The sequence below is a fragment of the Pavona decussata genome, unplaced genomic scaffold, assembly GCF_977016875.1.
Source record: "Pavona decussata unplaced genomic scaffold, jaPavDecu1.1 SCAFFOLD_91, whole genome shotgun sequence".
Taxonomy (NCBI): Eukaryota; Metazoa; Cnidaria; class Anthozoa; order Scleractinia; family Agariciidae; genus Pavona; species Pavona decussata.
This window is the reverse complement of record NW_028145508.1, coordinates 1,950,001-1,967,033: the sequence shown is the minus strand read 5'-3', so window position 1 is coordinate 1,967,033 and position 17,033 is coordinate 1,950,001. Positions and strand designations below refer to the sequence as shown.

The window sequence follows — 17,033 nt, the reverse complement described above, 5'->3', positions numbered from 1 at the left end:
AATTTACAGTATAAGCCGAAACACATCTTTGAAATTAAAATAATTTATGTTGTTTTCTATTTACAGATTTTAACGACAGTGCATGCCTCTGAATTCAGAGGTATTTTGGTGCAGCTTGATTATTTATAGCTCTACAGGAAAACAAAGATCTTAGCAAGAGCTATTGAAATCCACAAAAGAAAATTGGCGGAAACCACACTGAAAATGTGTGGTTATCCCCAATTTTCTTTTTGGATTTCAAGAGACCTTGCTAAGATCTTTTCATTTTCTCCACAGTTGTTAACAACACACAAAAAAAAAACCTTTGAATTAGGAGGCATGTGGTCCCCTAAGAAATCAGGACCATCCAGAGATATGCAGATCATATCCACAGTAGCAAAAGGAGGCACCGTCCTTAACCCCTTTAAAAGCGCTAACAGTAATCAGCATCAAACTTCTGCTTGTAATACAGTTAACACCCACATTTAAGAACCCACTTTTTTCTAGGTCAACCTGAATAAGCCTTCATATATTTATTGTAAGATTCTTATATAACAGGGCTGAGTTGCTCGAAGCACAGTTAGCGCTAACCATTGGTTAAGAGGTATTAAAACCTACAGGTTGTCATGGTATTTAACCCGCGTTTGCCCTAGCCACGCTTCGAGCAACTGGGCCCAGGTGTCTAAAATGACAAATTTCAGCCTTGAGGTTCTTAATCGACTTGTTCTTTTACGCGGGTGTTTACTGTATCAATGCTTATTCAACCCTCGAGGTCATCAGCATAATATGAAGGATATGATCACCCAAGTTTCTTGACATTTTAACCCTTTAAGCCCCCAGTAGTGACCACCATCTAATTTCTCCTTACAATGTCACTGCTTGATTAAACATTTAAGTCAGGAGAATAAAGGAAATAATCACCAAAGATGAAATGCCTTGATTTTTAGACAAAATCTCCCAACTAGTAGCATAAGAAAGATATGGAGGACAGTGAGGAGAATATAAACATTGATGATGGGACAGAAAGAGTTAAACAACTTCTCCCCAATACTTCTATCAAAAAAAAAAGTATGGGGACAAGATAGAAGAATTTGTTGTTTGATATTAGGGACTGGAGGATTAAATGTACATGTATCAGGACCAAAGAAAGGGTTTACAAGTCAACTCTGCTCTTACATGTCCAATTCCAATAGGATCAGGCCCACCGTCTGGCCCTGGCCCGCCTGTAGGTACTGCAATCATTGGTCCAGGAGGACCAGGATGACCCGGGGGACCAGGTACTCCAGGGTCACCTTTGTCTCCATTAGAACCAGCAGCTCCCTAGTAGGAATGAAGGAAATATAGTCAGTTTAGGAACTGAACTTTGCAAACTTCTTAATAACTCATGAAAAGAAAACAGATGAAACCACTACCGCAAGGGAGCCACTTTGCAAACTTCTTAATAACTCATGAAAAGAAAACAAACGAAACCACTACTGCCCGTTAGCCATCTTAATATCATATACGTTGGTGAACTTTTGGTTTGAATTAGTATAATTTCTCCAAGAATAGAACACTGTCTACTAATAAAAGTGTGATATCACAAATATTAATTTATTACGAATTTTGAAATTATGGGATTTATTAACTAAAGATGTTAATAATTCATACAATCAATGATAAATATTATTAAACTATATGAAAAGGAGGTACCAGAGGTTAGCCCTATCGAGGATACCTCCCAAATGAAAAAGAAAGGAGAAAAGAAAACCTAAATATAAACAAAATATTAAAAAATAATTCATCATTTATCAAAATGCACAGTCATAATATTTTACAATGTTCGCAAAGAACGTGACGAAAAATGCCTACTTGCCAAAATTATCTGCATCTTTCGCTGTTTAAAACATTAACAATACTAATATCTCACCCCCAAATTGCAATGAGTTACTGATTTTTGGCAAGTAGGCATTTTTCATTTGTGGTTAAATATCATTTAGGCAAAGTTAAACTTGAGCCAGGGGCTGGTCAGCGGTCCACTTGCAAAGTCATTTGCGGGGGCACCCTTTGGAAATCCCAGAGACATCTGCTTCTCCTGCCATTGCTAGCTTGCTTGTATTTCGCTCACTACTCCTTTTGAGTTGTTCATGTGCATGCTCTATCAAATATCTCAACAAATTCCATAATTTCAGGAAATTTAATTACTTCTTGTAACAGTCATCATCCTGTATATCAAAAATTACTCAAAAGAGTGTTTCATCCGATTTCCAGACACCTCGGAGTTGGTTAGAAACATTGACTGTGCCTCTGACCTTGTGATTGTGCAAATTTCACACAAAATTACCACAATGACCCCTTAATTGCATATTAGGCATTAAACAAATCACACGTGGCTTGTCGACACTCACTGGTTCTCCTCGTATTCCAAGTGATCCTTTTACACCTGGGGTTCCTGGATCACCCTTAAACATAAAAATAAAAGAAAACTCACTGTATGGAGGTCATGATGGTGTTTACAAGCTTAACTTTCAAGACGTATTCAGCTACATACATGATATATATCCAGAAGAAAACAAAGACTCAGCTGCCTTCAGAATTTGCAGCGTACATTTTACAGTTGAACCTCTTTATTCCGGACATCAAGGGGACAGGAATAAGTGTCTGCATTATTGAGGTGTCCGTTTTAGAGAAGTAGGCTTTATATATATGGATTTTGTTCTCTCAGGGACCAAGTTAACTGTCTGTGTTAGAGAGGTGTCCGTAAGGAGAGGTTGCACTGTACTATCATACTGTGAGGTGGTTTCTATATACACTGTAAAGGTGGTCTCTGTACATGTATATATACATGTATATGTTGTGGTTCAAAAATTTTGGGGCGGGGAATGTTTAAAAATTTTCAAACCAATTAGATTTTTATTTCCCTTTGTCCCAGATTATGGTACTGTACATGTAATAAATACTGCACAAAGGAAAATATATATATATTAAACAATATAAAAACATGTAACTTACATATGTTGGGATATCTAGTATTACAATGATAATGTACATGTATAATTTTCTACTGAAAAAAATATTTTATTCAACACAATTTTTTCTGGCTTGTTTGTTTGTTTTTTTTTTGCTCTTTTGTTTTTTTTTGTTTTTGCTTTTTGGTTATTTCCTGACTTGTCACTGACCACAAACAAACTTTCATTAACTATCCACGACAAATCCTTTCCAAGGAGACAAATCCACAGAAAATAAAATTCTCTCAATAATGTTACTGACAGTGACTTCGAAGTAGAATCTAGAATTTCCCTGACTTGATGAAAAGTGCCCTGAATTTTCCTTGATCGTGGTAACCCTGCTTGTCTTAGAGGAAATGGTGTGGGTTTTTCAGGTAGCGCCATGGCCAGTTTACACTGTACAATTTGATGGCACAACAGTATTGCAAAGTGAATTTGAGTACAATCAAGTATTTTGACACGCAATCTACAACTCAATCATGAAATGAAAAAGGGCCATACTCTGTTACAGTGTTCAAAATACATGTAGATTTTTTTTTTCAAGTCAGGCCAACACTCCCAAAGAAACTGCCACGTCAATCAAAACTTGAAATCAAAATCCTGTACACATACGATTTGTGCCCCAATACCGCCAGTCCAACAAATCGTAGTGTGCAACCCAGCCTTTTAAAAGGTAATTTCCAAACCTTCACACAGGAAACAATTATTATTATGCATTCAAAGAAACCAAGAGTACCTGTTACAAGTAACTTTAGAAGACATACCTTTTCTCCTTTAGGTCCTGGATCTCCAGGCAAACCAATCTATTCAGAGAAACATGAACAAGTGACATACAAATACAGGAATTTATGGAGGAAGTTGCCATAATGAATGTGTTTACTATCACAGCAGCAAAGATTTTAAAGACAAGAACAAAAAGGCCAACGGTTGGGACGAAATCGGGCATAAATTTTATTTATTGGCCAGGGAAACAGAGGCCAAATTTTGCAACATAAGAACTGCGTACGGTCATTATCAAATCCAACAAATCCTGACGACGACGTCGCTTCATGACAAACAGAAGAAGTAAATTTGCTTGCAGCAAAAATTTCTGCTCTTCCACGTTCGTGATGTTGTTTGCTCTTCAGCCTACACGCGTGTGTATATTTAACATTTCGCTGACCAAAACGCATGACTACGGTCAGCTTTGCGATCGTCTAGATTATAGGGAAACAGCATTTTTTTGCGATCGTTTGCGATTGTTTGCGATCTGTGATCTGCGATCTGTGATCTGCGATCTATGATCGTGTGCGATCATATGAAAACCAGCCTTTACTTAGTGGATCAGAATAGAAACAGCACACATCCTACAAAGGAAAGTGAAAATTGTCACTGACAGTAATTTGCCCTTTCTTTGTGGAAATTGGCAAGATTCCACTTTGACACTCTACTCAGCTAATGGTATGTAAAATGTCAAATTTGACACTAATTTAATTACCTTTTGAGGTGGTGGAGTAGGTGCTGCCTCAGGTTCTAGAAAAAGCAAGAACAAATAATTTTAAATGTGGCTAAATATAATTAAGGCAAAGTTAGGCTCAAGCCAATGTAGCCATGAGCGGTCTTGTTTGTGACAGTGCATGATCTGTAGGGCGGTCCATGGGTCCTGGCAGGGCGGGTTTCTGTTGTATGCAATATATTTAGCTTGTAAATTAGCTGATCATCGTAGATAATTTGCTGTGAGTGAATCTTTGTTGAGTCTTGCCCCACCGCACCCACCCATATTGTGGCTAGGGGATTCCAGGTAAGATTGGGATAGGAAAGTTTTCTTTGTTCCTCTGAATTTTTCAGTGACGGTGCCTAGCTAGTGGGGCTGCTTGCCAAGGTGGTTTCCAATAGCAGGGTTGCCATGGATACCTCTTAACATGCCTTTATCGCAACCAACTCTCTAGGCACTAGTTTCCCAAGCTGGTCTCTGGGTGATAGGTTTAATGGTAGTTGTTTAAAAACTGCACTAAAATGTGAAATATTAATAAATTTGTTCTTTAACTCTCAATTGTCCAAAACGGTATTTATGTTAAACTGTGCTCAGTGGTCTCATATCAGGGACTGGTTGGTTGAAAGGTGATAAATGCAAATCCTTATTAATTAAAAGTTAACAAAGTTTTCCATCTTACTTGTTAAAAGTGCTTTTAAAGGGTTATGTTTAAAACCAAAGATAAAGTCAAAACTGGGGGACAGAAATCTTTTGGAGGAATCTTTATTGATTAGTAATTAACCTTGTCAAATCAGAGTTTACTCTAACCCAAGAGTAGTTTAATAAGGCTTCAAACAACTGAACCCAGATTTTCTTCCCGCACAAATTAACTTTGTCTCTACAAACTCAGCTGACACTTGCACTTGAGGCAGTACAACTAAATTTACAAAACCTGTTTTGGAACCAAATCCCTCAAAGGAATCACAGCATGGTTTTCAGATCACTGATTTCACTCCAGATAAGCTTAAGTTGAAAAGCTTACTTGATCGCCACAATCACAACTGACATAATGTTCAATAATTATGATGACAGTCTGTATATATACCAAGCTAAAGCCGATTAAGAGTTCAACTTTTGATTTCATGGCCAGATCATCGCTTATGGCTATTATCTAGCAAGCCCTTTATATATAGTGAGTGAACCAGCTGTATTAATGCCTAGAAAGAAAACTGGGGATAACCATGCATTTTTCAGAGATAATAAAGCTTCAATTTGAAAAAAAAACACCATACAATCCATTGCTTTGTATTTTACTACTTTTTAGAATAATCGTTGCTTAATTAATTCTAAAAACTGCCCAGTTACCCCCAATTTTTCTTTCTGGATTTCGGTAACCAATACTAAAAACTTCTTTTCCTAGTCATAAACTGTGCAAAAATATTTCACTCTGTATTAGGAGGCAACGTCCTTGAGTACAGTGTATCCCCTTATTATACATTTCATTTGACAAGATGCAAGTATGCCTTATTTTGGTGTTCAAGTCCCCTTAATAAAGCGATCCACTGCATACATGTACCTACACTGTACGTTCAGCTTCATTTTACAGTAAATAAGGAAAAAATGGACCCAAGCTAGTGTACGTTGTATTTAAATCGTTCTAACTTACCCACACAATCAAGTTCACATCCTGTGTTACAACACTTCAGTCCTGATGGACAAGAGCCGTCATCTGAACAAAAGTTTTCCACTTCATCTGGGCATTCTGCTGGTGTCTCAAAAACTGGACATTTGCCTGGAGCTAAAACAGATCAGATTTGAAAGATTGCTAACTTTGTCTGTCAAGCACATCCTCATTCAAGGGAATTTCAACTGCTTCTAACAAAAATATTCGTCAGCTACGTGGCACTCATATAAAACCCATAAAAGCTGAGTAAATGTATGAAAGTGTGATTTTCGTTGGAAAAACCAAATTTCTTACTACAGACTGACAGCATGAAGAATTGAAAACCGACTTTTTCACGCTTTCTCGCACAAACGTCATCCCTCAAATTTCAAGAAAACATTCTTTTATCTGGTATCTTAATTTTGCAATTCGTTGTTTTTATCAAATTTCATTTTTTCGCGAAAATAATTGACAGTTTTTCTCATACAAACACTACATTTAGCGGTGTGTTTGCAAAAATGGCGGATTTTGTACCGCGCAAAATCGCTAGCAAAGATTCAGAAAAGGTCTGCGCATTTTGAAAGGGATTTCAGCTAAAAGAAGAAATTCCCCGATACAAATGCACATTTAAGTAAGCCCATTATTTTCTTCAAAAAGCATATAAACGGTGTAATTGGTGTAATTATCTCAAATTAGCCCGGAACTGTCATGAAAAGGCTTTTCTTTACAAACTTGACTCGTGCCAAGCAAGCACGATCAATGAATTCCTCTTTCAATTCTATCAAATCACTGACCAATTTGTAAACCGGTTGTAGGTCACAACAATCTCAGCAAAGGCTTACTAGAAATGTATAAGCAACACTTAAAACTAAACAACACTGTTCTCCTTATCCTTACCTTTACAATCAGCATTCTTTCAATGCGTGGTAAAGCCGAAAGGTCAATTGCACGCACGGTTGGCCAGCGAAATAATAAAGCACATTTCTTTGACCTTTTCAACCCACAACATACACTCCTCGTAACGTTATTCTCTCATTTGACGTTCACTAAGAGAAAAACGCTCATGGATCTTGAAATGAAGCTGTATCCGACCGCTCACTGACGTACAGTAGCTGAGGAAGCTGACCGAAAATTTCACGAGCAACTACAAAATAATGAGTCACGCAGTAGATGTCGTGACAGATTCAGTGACACTCTGGGAAAAATCACGGATAAAGAAATTTCTGGCAAGTCTCACCTGGCACGAAACCGCAAACAGGATCCTTAAAATTAAGAATTTGTTAAATTTTCTTACAGTTGCACGATATTATTGTCGATTCACTCAATACATGGAGTCATTTCTTGTGCAAATTTTGCCGATTTTTTCTGGCAAGTAATTTATTTCAAAATGTGAAACCAGCTTCGGGATGTGCAACCCAACTTACAAAGAAGTATTGTTGTAGTCACGACACATCACGAAAATTCATCATTACACGTGGGAACTCCTAAAATTATTGCTTTTCGCTTCATAAAACGATTCTTCTCAAAGTGATTCCTGTTATTTCTTCAACAGACAATCTGTCTGTCATGAAATAACGACACATTTTGAAATAAAAATTAAACTAAAGAGCAGAACTTACGTGCACTACAGAAATATATACCGCTACTCTTCAGAAAAGCATTTCAGGCCGCAATCAATTAACCGATAAACTACAAGAATAACGAGGTTTCTTTCATTTAACACGTATTGTTCAGAGGGGAACGATATTCTACCTCTCTCATGGAGAAATAAAATCCCTTAACCTTCGCTGAATGCGTAAACATGTTGATGTTGAAGAATTCCACGATATGTGCACACGAGATATCGTCTGCGAAACGAAATCGAACAGGCCTGTAGAACACATTTCCTAAAATCTATCTGTATTACCTTCTACAAGAAAGGGGTAATATTTGGAAGAATGCAACCAAGCTTCCATTACGCCTAAGACAAAGACTCGATTATGTCAGGAACAGTACACTTACTGACACCGCCATCGCCACCCATTCCACCCATTCCTCCATGTTGTGCTTGAACTTGGAGCAGGAACGAGATGAAAACAAATAACGCAGGTAGTACGGTGGACACCATGCTTTCGGCCGCCTGAAAAGGTATTTAAAGGCGCAAAATGCTAGCAGCACTCTACACCAACAAATGGACCTATTTCTGTTCAGCCTTTTGAGCGCTCCAGTGGTATGCCTCGCGGTTATGCGTAAAAGACATATTTGGTATCAGATGTCTGTTGTTTAACCAATGAATACAGTGGAGTTCTCACACCGCTGGAAATTTGATAATAAACAGGCAGTATTCCATGCATGGCTCTCTGTGTCAACTGTCTAGACAAGGTAACTTTTGTCGCTCCATATCTCCGTGGAAAGTAACGACACAAACCAGGGTACCCTGCTAGCAGAGCGTTTTGTTTTCTGGCAAGTCTTTTGACTCTTAGCATGTACGAAGTCGTTCGCGTCCCTTGTAGTTCACGTAGTTTGCTTTTAACGTACTCCGAGATACTAAGGACGCGAACGACTTCGTAAATGCTAAATAACTTGGCAGAAAGAAACACCCGGCCCTGCCAGTAGGGTGACAAAAGGGTAGCCAGCACCTACTGTATAAAATGTGGCATGAGATCACAGTCCGCTCCAAAGAGTAGATACCTGAGAGATACAGAGGAAATTACGCGGCGGCGCGAAGATATGAATTTTATTTTCGAGCGGTAGTGCGGGTTCTTTAAGTATCGTTTTTACCTCGAGAAAAGAAAATTCATATTTTGAAGCCACCGTGTATTTTTCTTTTTATTATATAGACAAATCTACCTTCCATTTTTTTTTTTACCGACTATTTCTGCTTTTTGCACAAACTGAACCGTGAAAAAGCGGGAAATGACGTCATCAATATCCTCTCAGGCCTATTCCAGTAAAACACTCCTATTTATATATACAGTCAATAAATGGAGGATATTACATGGCAGCGCAGAGATACGAAATTTGTCTTCGAGTGTTGAAAAATATTTCACGAGTGAGCGCAGGGAACGAGTGAAATATTTTTCAACATGAGAAGAGAAATTTCGTATCTCCAAGCGACCATGTAATTTTCTTTTTATTATATAAAATCCTCACAATTTTCTTTATTCTTTATTTCAAAAACTAAGGTTTCAGATTGATGTAAGTTATATAAGCTTACAGTCAGTTGTTTATTTGTATCAATCGTAAACCAGTCCGAGTTATGTCAATACAAAGTAAGACTTAAGCGAAAAGGCCACAAATAAAATCTATATAGATAGAAAACGTATAAACAGGTAGGTCCCTGGGTCTAGTTGTTCAAAGGCCGAATAACTTTATCCACTGGATAAGTCACTATCCGTCAGTTTTAATCTGTGCAAAGATTTCAGTATTACCTCTTGTACAAGCGAATATGCACACTCTAACCACAGTTAAGTTTGGGAGTGTACGAAAACCTTGGACAACGTTTATTGTGAAGTATATTTGAGACCCTGAATAGTGCCCTATCCAGCGGATAAAGTTATCCGGCCTTTGAACAACTGGGGCCTGGTATAAACTAATGGCATATTAAATATGGTTAGAAATTTGACTAACAGTAACAAGTAAATCTGAACATACTGGCTTATCCTGGCTTTCATCGCTGCTTTCCTACCCTCACACAACTCGACGTCGTACGCAGTTTTCCTCTTTGCATTCGGATTTTCTTGTTCTTCTACGAATTCGATCAGTTTCTTATCTGTGATCTCGACAAATCTGCTTGTGCTTGTCTCCATTTTAGCATAAACTTAACTTCGACTCGCGAAAAGACCAACTCAAAAACTCCCGAAAGACCAAACGACAGCCAAACGGCGGAAACCCTTCGGAAAGCCACAAGTGCTTGACAGCGCGCGAAAATACTGCGAGCTGATTGGTCAAACATGATATCACAGTGGATAAAAATGATATCGCCACTGGCGGGATAGCGTTTTTATCGACTTGCTACCACTCGGTATACCACTCAATTTTATATAATAAACAGTACTTTGTCTTCGTGAGAATGTGAACTTTTGACTCGGTGTGCATATATATTGAAAATCTCCTTTTAAAATCAGATGTAAACCAATACACCAGTGATATTATCCCAGCAGGATAAATATGAAGATACCGTTAAATTCCGAAAATAAGCCCCGGGGCTTGTACTTTTCAAAGACCCTTTTTCAGGGCCTCTTCAGATGAGCCCCGTCGACCGGGTTGGCTCGGTTTCCGAGATCGCGCCTCGCCACCCTTTTCTTTACAAAAATTTCGATGTGTTCATATTAGAAGGCTGGTTGGCCCGGTTACCATGATCTCGGTTTACCGAGCTGGAAATTTCTCCCATATGAACACTCCAGCCCGGATACCGGGACGTTCCGTGACGAAACATTTTCAACTGCACATGGCCTGTAAGGTCGCTGACAGGTCGGAACGCGGTTCAACGGGTATTTGGGGGACCTTTGGGACATTTTTTATCTTGGTGACCGGGATTCAATTTCCCATATAAACAGAAGACAAAATTCGTCCCGCCTACTGGGCTCATATGAATAGACCCTAAGGGGCTTATACACGGAGGGAAATTTGTGTTACAAAATCGGCTGGGATTATACTTGGAGGGAAATTTGCGTCTTAAAATCGATTGGGCTTGCTTATTGTTATACGCTTTTACCAAGGTATAACCAAGTAACAGCAAGTAAAGGAACTTTTCAGCTACTTTTCAAATGTTTATTTCTTCAAAGTGTTAACTTTACACTCTCAACAACTTTCAAAAAGACAGGTTGGGTCTATTGAGTCCAGTTTGGGTCCAGGGTAGTGAAATAGAGCTTCCTTGCAAGTACTTTGACTTTGGATCGAAGACATCCGAGGCACAACTCAAGGACCCTCAAGGTCAGACCTTGTTACCGGCGTCCCCACTGCACCCTGCCACGCACCCGACGTCCTTTAGAGTCACTAGGCCGTGTAATCTAAGAAAAGGATATTTTATTAATATAATAAGAAATACTAGTCACTGCAGTTAGCATTACAAACTAGGAAAAATCTGGGGTTAACTACAGTGCAATCTCAATTATTCGAACCCTGATTTTGCTTTGGTCAGGTTTTTACCTCCAATTTTTGGAACTCCCAATCTTTTTAAACCAAATTCAGTTTCCCTAGGAGGTTCACAAATCTGTATTCCACTGTACATGTATAACAAACTCAAAACTTCACGTTCTTGCGAAGGAACACCCCTTCATGATCCAACCTACGGCATTCAAAAGAATTGGTTAAGGTTGCATTTTATTGGACGTCAATCAAAGAAAAGCCCCTAAAATTGTGTTGAATTCTGACAACATTCCAAGGTACATGTAGCCCGGCAGGAAACTATTAAGAATTTTACCTCGCTTAGAGAAGGTAAACTTTAATTAAATAATCAAGTATTTTGACACCCAATCTACAACTCAATCATGAAATGAAAACAGCCTGACTCAGAAAAATTAATCTGTTGCAGTGAAACAGACTTTTCTTTCAAGTCAGGTCAACACTCCCAAAGAAACTGCCACGTCAATCAAAACTCGAAATCAAGTACATGTATACAGTTGGAAAATCTTACAAAAAATCTTTGAACTAATCCAAGAATATTGCTGGTGCTAAGTCACAGCGTCCTTCAGTTTTGGGGCACTGTCTTTCTCTAGAGCCGGGTAAAAACCATGGCCCTAAGATGATGTTAAAGCAATCAATGTTTATTCTTAACACAAGTTTAGATTTTACTTAGTGGATCAGAATAGAAACAGTACACATCTTACAAAGGAAAGTGAAAATTGTCACAGTAATTTGCCCTTTCTTTGTGCAAATTGGCAAGATTCCACTTTGACAAGTTCTATTTAGCTATGGCATGCTAAAATTATGTCAAATTTGACACTAATTAAATTACCTTTTGACGTGGTGTAGTTGGTACTCCTACACCTGCTAGAAAAAGCAAGAACAAATAATTTTAAATGTGGCTAAATATAATTAAGGCAAAGTTAGCCTCAAGCCAATGCAGTCCTGAAGCAATCTTGTTTGTGACAGTACATGATCTGTAGGGCAGTCCATAGGTCCTGGCAGGGCATGTTTCTGTTATGCAATATACACGTATTAAGCTTGTAAATTAGCTGATCGTCGAAGACAATTTGCTGTGAGTAAATCTTTACGAATTCTTACCCCACTGCACCCACCCATATTGTGGCTAGGGGATTCCAGGTAAGTGTTGGGTTATGTAAGTATTTTTTGTTCCACTGAATTTTTTTTTATGTGATGGTGCCCGGTGGGGCTGCTTGCCGGGGCAGTTCCCAATCTCAGGGTTGCCATGGATACCTCTTGGCATGCCTTAATCGCCACCGACTCTCTAGGCATTAGTTTCCCAAGCTCATCTATTGGTGATGAGTTTAATGGTAGTTGTTCAAAAAATGCAATAAAAGGTGCAATAATAATTTTTTTCTTTAACTCTTATTTGTCCAAAACAGTATTTATGGTAAACTGTTGCTTCATAGTCTCATATCAGGGTCTGGTTGTTTGAAAGGTGATAAATGCCAGTCCACAATTAAAAGTTAACAAAGTTTTCCATCTTGCTTGTTAAAAGTGCTTTTAAAGGGTAATGTTTAAAGTCAAAACTGGGGAACAGAAAATGCACTAAAAGGTGCAATCAATAAATTTGTTCTTTAATTCTTATTTGTCCAACAGTATTTATGGTAAACTGCTGCTTAATAGCCTCATATCAGGGTCTGGTTGTTTGAAAGGTGATAAATGCAAATCCACAATTAAAAAATAACAACTTGAAGTTTTCCATCTTGCTTGTTAAAAGTGCTTTTAAAGGGTAATGTTTATTTAAAGCCAAAGATGAAGTCTAAACTGGGGAACAGAAATCTTTTGGAAGAATCTTTATTGATTACTAATTAACCTTGAATCAGAGTTCACTCTAACACACAAGTAGTTTAATAAGGCTTCAAACAACTGAACCCAGATTTTCTACCCGTACAAATTAACTTTGTCTCCACAAACACAGCTGACAGTAGCACAGCATGGTTTTCTGATCCCTGATTTCACTCCTTGATGAGCTTAAGTTGTAAAGCTGACTTGATCGCCACAATCAGAAAATGAAACTGACATAACAATATGATGACAGTCTGTATATATGCTAAGCTAAAGCCAATTTAGAGTTCAAGTTTTGATTTCATGGCCAGATCATCGCTTATGGCCATTTTCTAACAAGCCCTTTATATATAGTGAAACCAGCTGTATTAATGCCGGTGCCTACTTTGTTACCACACATACTTTCTGCGCATCTCCACATACTTGAGTTTCTTATGGGTGGTGCCTACTAATACAGGGATATTTTTGTGTGGTTTAAAACTATGCAGAGAAAGCAGAACTTAGCAAGTCCTCTTGGTATCCAGAAAGAAAACTGGGGGTAACCATGCATTTTTCAGAGATAATAATGCTTCAATTTGAAAAAATGCCTTTTAATCCATTGCTTTGAATTTTACTACTTTTTAGAATAATCGCTATTTAATAATTATTATTTGTAAAAAATGCCCAGTCACCCCTAATTTTCTTTCTGGATTTCAATAAGTAAGGGTTATCGGCCTGAAGCGAGGGGTTATGTGATTTATTCCCCTTGTGCGTTGCCCGAGTTTGGGATGACTGGGTTACGGAGCGAAACTCTTTACCAATAAATGACAGCGACACTTTCGTAGTAGCTCCAAACAGTGGAATTTTAAATACACTGTGCAATTTCGAACTGTCGTTTTGGCTGAGCAAGTTTGTTTATGAAGTAAGGAGGAGAGATAAGAGTGAATACCCTCCAAATTCACTGTATTTACTGTGTAAATAAGCTGGGTGCGGCTTTGATTGTTTGAAGGGAAGAGCGGGGCTAATGAACAGCAAATTTAAATGCGAGGGGATTAAATGTTAATATGCAAGGCCCCGCACCCAGCTTTTCAGACAGTTGATTTGGGGGTTATGTAATATATTCCCCCCGAAAAGAACAAAGGAATCCGAGCTCATGGAAAAATAAGCCCATACTAAGACCTTCTTTTCCTAGTCATAAACTGTGCAAAATTCTTCTGTATCAGGAGGCAATGTCCTTAAGTACAGTGTATCCCCTTATTAAAGGTTTTATTTGACAAGATGCATTCATGCCTTAATTTTGGTGCCCAAGTCCGCTTAATAAAGCTATCCACTGAATACATGTACAAGCATGTATAGCATCATTTTACAGTAAATAAGGAAAAAATGGACCCAAGTTAGTGCATGCTTTGTAGTCAGAATGCATGCTTAGATATGGGGTCCATTTAATGCAGGTTTCACTGTATTCAACTGTTTCTAACTTACCCACACAGTCGAGTTCACATCCTGTGTTACAACACTTCAGTCCTGATGGACAGGAGCTGTCATCTGTACAATAGTTTTCCACTACTTCTGGGCATTCTGCTGGTGGCTGAAAAACTGGACATATCCGCTGGCGGTAAAACAGATCAAATTTGAAAGATTGCTAATTCTGTCCAACAAATCTTCATTCAAGGGAATTTCAACTAGTACTCAGCATTAGATGACAGAGCAAGAAAACATATTAACCAATTCTCATCTTGTGATTTTTTTTTTAATTTTCTATTTTTTTTATAAATTTAATTATTATTATTATTATTATTATTATTATTATTATTATTTGTTATTATTATTATTATTATTATTATTATTATTATTATTATCTTATCTGCTTATCTCATTGATTACAGCTGTATTTCTAACTTTGTTCATTTTTAAATACAAAACGTAGGCACTCAAGCTACGCACTTACAGTATAATTTGAACACTACCTCATGCGAAAAGCAAATAATGCATACAAGGACTGCACTTGTAGAAAAATTATTCATATTTACCTATGTTTCAGAACTCTCGAAGCCTGCCACGCAGAAATCACTGAGACAGCACATTTAATTCCAATCGTGCAATCTTCTGATTACATTTTTTTCAGCAGGGCAAAACTGCATTTTAGCTCAGCTTAAGTCATGAATATGTGAATAACATACGCATTTTGAATGTTTTACTAGATGTTAGCCATTTTCAAATGACATGCTTGACATGTAAACAACATTTTGTTTTCTATCAGTTTTTTATTTACACAAATCATTGTATTCACTGCAAGGTGAGTAAACTTTAGTTTTCCATTGTTTCCTTTGGTGTGAATTTTCACGCTTCATTCTAAACTTGATCACTTGGTGATCGAGGTGTATGTTTACACGGCCCTTAAAACAAAACTTAGATTCATTATCTTACCAAATAAACAAGTGCAACAGGAAACAACACTTCAAATGTCCAATATTTTTAGCCTGTAGCTGTTTCACAGATTTTATGTAATTACATTAATAGAGGACGTTTTAGGAACGCTCACTACTTAATAACAGTCAATTATTAGTCAGAAACATGTTCCACCGTTAAGTAAAATCACACTACAATTTATTGTATATTTAAAAGTTTCAAACAAATATAATTGTAAGTTTTGTCTCCTTTGTACTTTTAACATGTCATTAAGTACACATTTCCGTTGTTATACATGCATGTTTCTTGTCATCACTGCGTATTCCCGTTTCACATAGGCACCATGGGTCATTTTTAACTCCAACAACATCCCCTTCTTATTCACATCATAACAGCACTCACCTTCTCCCCAAGGCGTCTGTTTGTGATTGACATCATGGTTTTATTTTGCGGGTTGTAACAAGCCCAAAATAGATCAAGGCAGTGGTGATAAACAACTTGTGTATCATACTGGCCAGTTGGTTTCGCTTTTGTTCAGTGAAGTGTGTAAACACACAACATCTATGGGTCTTTTGAACAGTTATGAAAGTGAGGAATGCAGTGCAGAGGAACCGGTTGAAACATTGTCCGAAGAATGCCTCCTTGGAAGTGATGTCTGTGCATTTGTGAATTTTTCATTTCAATTATCAAATCCCTCAGGAGCATCAAACATAAATCCCGCCATGTGCACTGAGGTGTAAACAATGTGACCTTATCATTCCCAATTTCTCTAAATTCGCAATTATAAAAGGCATACAGACTTTTTATTGTGTCAGAAACAAAGTTCCATATTTGAATACAAAACTTTCTAACAAGATAACAGAATTGTAGGCCAAAGTAGACTGTTTTTTGGATAAATTTGAATTCTAAAGGTAAAATTGTCACAAGTTTTAATGCCCTTTTTCCACGGAGCCCTTCAATTGCACAATCAAGTATTTTGACACCCAATCTACAATTCAATCATGAAATGAAAAATGCCTGACTCAGGAAAATTAATCTGTTGCAGTGAAACAGACTTTTCTTTCAAGTCAGGCCAACACTCCCAAATACTGCCACGTCAATCAAAACTTGAAATCAAGTACATGTATATTAAAACTGAAAAACATACAATTAAAAAAATATTTCAAAAAAATCTTTGAACTAATCCAAGAATATTGCTAGTGCTACGTCACAGCGTCCTTCAGTTGTGGGGCACTGTCTTTCTCTTAAGAGCCGAGTAAAAAACATGGTCCTAAGATGATGTTAGAGCAATCAATGTTTATTCTTAACACAAGTTTAGATTTTACTTAGTGGATCAGAAAAGAAACAGCACACATCTTACAAAGAAAAGTGAAAATTGTCACAGTAATTTGCCATTTCCTTGTGGAAATTGGCAAGATTCTTCTTTGACACTCTATTCAGCTATGGTATGTAAAATGTCAAATTTGACACTAATTTAATTACCTTTTGAGGTGGTGGAGTTGTTACTGAAACAGGTGCTAGAAAAAGCAAGAACAAATAATTTTAAATGTGGCTAAATATAATTAAGGCAAAGTTAGGCTCAAGCCAATGCAGTCCTGAAGCGATTTTGCTTGTGACAGTAAATGATCCGTAGGGCAGTCCATAGGTC

General features: G+C 37.6%; 1 protein-coding gene across 10 annotated transcripts in view; it reads right to left on the bottom strand.

Annotated features, from left to right (window-relative positions):
* Positions 1–17,033, bottom strand: part of LOC146474177 (uncharacterized) — a 107,613-nt gene that overhangs the window by 59,975 nt on the left and 30,605 nt on the right. For 6 of the 10 annotated variants that reach the window (XM_085117432.1, XM_085117433.1, XM_085117436.1 and 3 more), the window contains 6 exons: positions 16,868–16,902; positions 14,459–14,591; positions 4,444–4,478; positions 3,731–3,769; positions 2,367–2,420; positions 1,156–1,299 (listed from right to left, as the gene is read on the bottom strand). In XM_085117432.1, coding sequence (XP_084973558.1) covers positions 1,156–1,299; positions 2,367–2,420; positions 3,731–3,769; positions 4,444–4,478; positions 14,459–14,591; positions 16,868–16,902 — 440 coding nt within the window. Of the gene's footprint in view, positions 1–1,155; positions 1,300–2,366; positions 2,421–3,730; positions 3,770–4,443; positions 4,479–6,085; positions 6,218–8,083; positions 8,316–14,458; positions 14,592–16,867; positions 16,903–17,033 lie in introns of those variants that run through there. The other 4 variants (XM_085117434.1, XM_085117438.1, XM_085117439.1 and 1 more) reach the window with 3 other exon arrangements.